At 43.4% G+C, this 6,612-nt stretch overlaps 1 protein-coding gene across 1 annotated transcript in view; it reads right to left on the bottom strand.

Annotated features, from left to right (window-relative positions):
- LOC100944917 (zinc finger protein 98-like) overlaps positions 1–6,502 on the bottom strand; it is a 25,049-nt gene extending 18,547 nt beyond the window's left edge. The window contains exon 1 of the mRNA XM_012813773.2: positions 6,470–6,502. Coding sequence (XP_012669227.2) covers positions 6,470–6,502 — 33 coding nt within the window. The remainder of the gene's footprint in view (positions 1–6,469) is intronic.
- Between the last annotated feature and the right edge of the window lie 110 nt (positions 6,503–6,612).

Genomic DNA, 6,612 nt, shown 5'->3' on the forward strand with positions numbered 1-6,612 from the left:
CATATCTGACAAAAGGTTAATATCAAAAATATATAATAAACTCATACATATTAAAGTCAAAAACAATAATGAAAATAGCAATAATCCAATTGAAAAGTAGAGAAAAGATTTAATAGAGGTTTTTTTCCCTAACAAAAAACATACAAATGCTGGGCATGGTGGTCCAGGCTTGTAATCCTAGCACTCTAGGAGGCTGAGGTGGGTGGATTGCCTGAACTCATGGGTTCAAGACCCATCTTGAGCAAGAGTGAGACCCTGCCTCTAAAAATAGCCAGGCGTTGTGGCAGGCACCTATAGTCCCAGCTACTTGGGAGGCTGAGGCAAGAGAATCGCTTGAGCCTAAGAGTTTGAGGTTGCTGTGAGCTGTGACACCACTGCAATCTACCAAGGGCGACAAAGACTCTGCCTCAAAAAAAAAAAAAAAAATACAAAAGGCAAACAGGTATATAAAAAGGTACTCACCATCACCAATCATGCAACAGAATATTACAACAATGATGAGATATCAAAAAGAAGAGAGATAACAAGTGATGACAAGCGCGGAAAGAGAATGAAATACAGTACACTGTTCTTGAACTGTTGTTGGATTTGTTATAAAAACAAGTACAGAGGCCCCTTTTAAAAATAATTTTTTATTAAAAAAATAAAAGGATAGAACTACCATACAGTCCAGCAATCCTACTTCTCTCTATATAGAGAAGATTCGTTATAAGATTCGTTATAAAAACAAGTAGAGGCCCCTTTTAAAAATAATTTTTTATTTAAAAAATAGAATAGAACTACCATATAGTCCACCAATTCTACTTTTCTATATATAACCAAAGGAAATCAAAGAAGAATCTCAAAGAAGTATCTTTACTCCATGAAATTGCAATATTATTCACAAGTGCCAAGATACAAAAACATTATCTATACACACAATAGAATAATATTCAACCATAAAAAATAATGAAATCTTGCCATTTCAACAACATGATGGACCTGGAGGACATCATGCTAAGTAAAATAAGCCAGAAATGGCAGGGTACAGTGGCTCACTTCTGTAATCCCAGCACTCTGGGAGGCCATAGTGGGTGGATCACCTGAGCTGTGGAATTTGAGACCATTTGAGCAAGAATGAGACCCAATCTCTAAAAATAGCCATTCATTTTGGGGCGCCTGTAGTTCCAGCTACTCAAGAGGCTGAGGCAGTAGGATCTCTTGAGCCCAAGGGTTTGAGGTTGCTAGAATAACTGAACTCATAGAAAGGCACTTTCTTCTTACTTATATGGGGACTCTAGAATAACTGAACTCATAGAAACAGAAAGGCAAATACTTTCTTCTCATTTAATATGGGGACCCTAGAATTACTGAACTCATAGTAGCAGAGAGTAGAAAATTCCCAGAATACTGTTTCCTGACAAAAGCATTAGAATTAGGAAATATTTTAAATGTGTGGGTCCTTACCTCCAGTATCCAGTACTACTGAATCAGACAGCTGTGAAACCAAGACCAGGAAAAGACAGTATTACTTTACCCTATTAAGCTTCCAAAGGGTAACCTCAACCTAAAGATAATCTGGTAAAGTGTGTGAGCCTAGGAAAGATAAAAAGGAGGCAGAGCACAAAGATTTTTTATTTTTTTAGAGACAGAGTCTCATTGTGTGGCCCTTGGTAATGTACCATGGCATCACAGCTCACAGCAACCTCCAGCTCTTGGGCTTAGGCGATTCTCTTGCCTCAGCCTCCCAACTACCTGGGACTACAGGCGCCAGCCACAGCGCCCAGCTATTTTTTTGTAGCAGTTTGGCCAGGGCCAGGTTGAACCCGCCACCCTCGGTATATGAGCCACAGAGTCCACTGCACAAAGATTTTTTACATGGAGGATCAGGTGATTATTCTGTTTTCCTCTCATGTAAAATGTACAAAAACAGAAAGCAATTTATTTTTAAAAGAGCCACCCAAAACTCTGTGAAAAAAATGATCAACAATTAAAATACTATATCTGACTGAAAAATAAAGGACAAACAGTTGTTAACGTTATGAGTTGGAGAGCAGCAGTAGGCATTTGGAAATGTGGGGAAAGTACTAGGAATTTAGGATTTCCAACAGTCCCTAGAACAGTTAGGCTGGGCAAACCGGATTTGGCTCGGATTTTAGACAATGCTTGTCATAGCTTTGGAAAATGCAAAGAAAATCAGTCCCCCCTAGCTAGTGTTAAAATAATTAAATAGGGGCTGTCATGCCGTGGGTTCCTGCTTAAGAAAACCTAATTCTAACTCAAACGCGAGTCCTGTAAATTATAACCTAAAGGAAAACAAAACACAGGCAAACAAAATGCGGCCAACAAAGCTCTGATTACATAACCAGAAAGTAGTCACCTTGATAGTCCAAATAAGGTGACTACATAACTGTACCCACTTACTGAATTTGGTCGCTTCCTCACGCACCTCATAAATGCGTTTCCTTCAAGCCCCTCCACTGGCCCCAAGACTACAAACTATGGTTGGGGGCGTCTATATTTACAAATTACCATTTGCTCAAATGAACTCTTTTAAGTTTTTATTCTTCCTCAGTTTAATCTTTTTTATTTGGGACAGAGCCTCAAGCTGTCATCCTGGGTAGAGTGCCGTGGAATCACAGCTCACAGCAACCTCCAACTCCTGGGCTCAAGCGCTTCTCCTGCCTCCGCCTCCTAAGTAGCTGGGACCACAGGCGCCCGCTACAACGCTTGGTTATTTTTTGGTTGCAGCCGTCATTGTTGTTTGGCGGGCCTGGGCTGGATTCGAACCCGCCAGCTCAAGTGTATGTGGCTGGCGCCGAGCCCTCAGTTTACTTTTTAATAGGAGAAAGAAGGAGCCCAATTTCTCCCATATGAGCTCTCAACCCAAGTCGAGCTCCTCCCCCGATGACCCTCACTCTGTCACCACACTATCGGGGGAGATGCGGAGCTGCGGGTGCAGAGCTGCCCACAGAGGGTTCCCGGCTAGGGCCGGAGTGAATGTGCAGGGACGGGAAGGGACAGAACAAGACGCTAAGGGTCCCAGCTGCCTGCTCAGCCCCACCCTGTGTCGGAGGACACCGAAGGCCAAAGTGTACCACTGCCAAACTTTGGTTTGAAGGCTCCAGAGCTGACCCGAGGCCCTGGTCCGCCACAGCGCTTCCAGCCGGCTCCACCAGCCCCTACCCCCGGTCACAGACGGACTACGCCCTCACCATTTTTCAACTTCCGGGGTTTCCGGGTGTGCTCTCAATGATTCTCCCAATACCTGCAAGCCACAAGGTCCCAGAGACACCTAAGACCTCCCGAAGACCGAACAGGGCAGAAGAGACCCACCCTGGGTACCCCGAGGAATAGACAAAGACCGCGCGAGAAACCGGAAGCCACCGCCTTCTTTCTGGCTGTGTACCTGATAGGACAGCCCTCACCGCATCCGCGGCCCTGATTGGATAAGGCTCCGGGGACCACCTTCTTGGTTATGAGTGACAGGAGACGCAATCAGGCTGCGCACTGATGAGGTCCCGCCAACAGGTGCTTTGGCTGTAGCGTTTGTTTGTTTGTTTGTTTGTTTGTTTGTTTGTTTGTTGATAGAGTCTCACTCTGTCACCCTCCAGTAGTGCGCTCTGGCATCATAGCTGACAGCAACCTCAAACTCTTAGACTCAAGTGATTTTCTTGAGTAGCTGGGACTAGGGGCGCCCCACCAGAACGCCTGGCTATTTCCGGCTATCTTTTAGAGAGGAGACGTCGCTCTGGCTCAAGCTGCTCTCAAGCCTGTGAGCTCAGGCAATCCACCCGCCTCGGCCTCCCAGAGTGCTGGGATTACAGGCCTGAGCCACTGCACGTGGGCCATCTGAAGCTATTTTAGGCTTTACCCCTGCTTTGGGAACTGGCCCTGCTTGGGAGTATGGGGGGCATTTATATTTAATCTTGAACATAAATTATGTCGAATTAATGAATTTTGCGAATGTTATATATACATGCATATATGCACACAAAGATCAAATATAACGTTATTCACAAATGGAAATAACGTAATGTAAATTATTTTAAAGTATGAGATTTTGTAGCTTTCCTGTCTTCTGGTCTTTTTGAAGAGGCAGCCTGAGCTTTGAAAATAGAGGAAGTCCTCTAAATCAGCAATGTCCAATAGAAATAAATTGTGAGCCACGTGTTATTTAAAGTTTTCTAGTAGTCAAGTGAAAGAAAAACCAGTAAAATTGAAATAGTTTAGCCCAAAGTATTCAAAATATTATTTTTTTTCCATTTTATCAGCATAAAATTATTAATGGAATATTTTTTGGTGCAGTATCTTTAAAACTTAATCTTATATTTTAAGTGTATAACATATCTCAGTTCAGATCAGCCACATTCCAGATGCCCTGTAGTCATGTGGCTGGCCTGTGGCTACCACACTGAAGTGCAGCTCTGAGGACTTTGAATTCCCTGGCCTAAGAGAAGTGATAGCATAAACCTACTTTTGTGTGAGAGATGAGAGACAATTCTCTCCCTCCCACCATCTCTCCTCAGGCCCAAGAGTGAGAGAGAGAGTGTTCTGAGAGAAAGCAAGGAGCTGCAAGCAGGAAGTCACCACAGATGGATCACTCCATACACCTGCTGTCTGGTGGGTACCATCCCCCTTCCAGTAATTATGCACAGAACCAAGAATAATGTGGCCCCAGGAGGAAGGAACCCCAGGATTGTGATTATACAACTCTGCAAATATACTACAAACTATGATGTATATGCTTAAAACATGTGATTTCTGTGACTGGGCAGGTAGGGTGTGGGATCTAGGCTTCTGAGAAATGCCTGAAGTCTAAGAAGTTCATCCAGAGCCTTAAGGGATCAGCAGCCCACCCATACTGATACAACGGTCAGGGCCTCAGCCTCCAAAAAGGGCACTGATGGATGGGCACAGCACCAGCTCCTTCTCATCCTGTTGTCTGCACAAAGCAAAGGAAAGTTCATGGTTGGACTAGGTAACAAGGGGCGTGGAGTGCATTATGCACAGTGTCTGATAAGGGTCTGGCCAGTCTCTCAGTAGAATTTCAGTCCTTGGTTGTGAGGTCTGGCACATCAAACAAGGAACACTGTAATGGTGTGGTAGCTGTAGAGCACACTGTCAATCCAGGGACAATTCTACATTCAACATATAGGAGACATATTTCTCTAACTCACAGAGTTTTAGGAAAATTCAATGGTGTCCTTAGGTCAGAATGACATTTCTCAGTAATACCAACAGAGATAATCATGTGCAAAGACTTTTGGTAGCAGCTCAGTGGCTAGGGTACCAGCCACATACACCAGAGCTGGAGGGTTCAAACCTTGCCTGGGCCTGCCAAACAACAATGACAACTACAACAAAAAATAGCCGGGGTTGTGGCAAGCGCCTGTAGTCCCAGGTACTTAGGAGGCTGAGGCAAGAGAATCACTTAAGCCCAAGAGTTTGAGGTTGCTGTGAGCTGTGACACTACAGCACTCTATAGAGTGGGACATAGTGAGACTCTGTCTCAAAAAAAAGACTTTTGGTAGCACTACTGTCCATATTTGGGGGAGACATTTAGAGTGCTCTCTTCCCAATTCTAATGCTGCACTGTCCTCTACTCATTCACCTGCAATTTTCATAGCTAGATGTGATGATCCTCAGAATTCATTATGATGTGCAGGAAGATAATTGTCTTCTTTCCTTATGAAACGGGGCTGGCATACAGCATGGTAGGCATTTTTATTCAAAGATTTCTGTGCTTTATTTAAATATTATGATAGAAATGCAAACATCTTGCATAATAGTAGAGATAGTTTATAATAAAACCCATCACAAGTAGAGATAGTACTATTCAAAATACTTTAAAATTTTTCATTATTGTGCATTTTCTTTTCTTTCTTTTTTTTTTTTTTTTTGAGACAAGAGTTTCACTTTGTTGCCCTCAGTAGAGTGCGATGTTGTCACAGCTCACAGCAACCTCCAGCTCTAGGGCTTAGGTGATTCTCTTGCCTCAGCCTCCCGAGTAGCTGGGACTACAGGTTCCTAACACAACACTTGGCTATTTTCTGTTGCAGGTTGAACCCACCACCCTCGATATATGGGGCCGGCACCCTACTTACTGAGCCACAGGTGCCGCCCTGTGTCATCATTTTCAATAACCAATTCCAACTATCCTAGTGGCATTTTAAGGCAAATAAAGCAGATCACATTATTTCCATACAAGTTTCTAGTGGATCAAAAAATCTAATGGAGGCTTGGCGCCTGTGGCTCAAGCATAGGGTGACCAGATTTTAACATTTGTAAGGCGGGACAACATGGGGGGGGTGGGCAGGGGATGAGGCAGGGTGGGGCCTGACAGCAATGTAAACTTGGATAAGCAGTTCTCGATAATCACTTCTCAACAATTATTCTTAATTATTACAGTTTAACATTATAAAATTAACAAAAATAATATAAAACTCATATTCTGGCGAAATAGCCACATGGCAGCTGAAAACCATACCTTCCCTTTCTGTTCTCCTGCCCTTTCGTGCATTCTTTCGAAAAATCTGGACTTTTTTAAAACACAGTGAGATGCGGGACAAATTGTTAAAAAGTGGGACTTCTGGTCACCCTACTGAAGTGGCTAAGGCACCAGCCACATAT

The sequence above is a fragment of the Otolemur garnettii genome, unplaced genomic scaffold, assembly GCF_000181295.1.
Source record: "Otolemur garnettii isolate 467f Iridium unplaced genomic scaffold, OtoGar3 scaffold00300, whole genome shotgun sequence".
In the NCBI taxonomy this organism is placed as follows: Eukaryota; Metazoa; Chordata; class Mammalia; order Primates; family Galagidae; genus Otolemur; species Otolemur garnettii.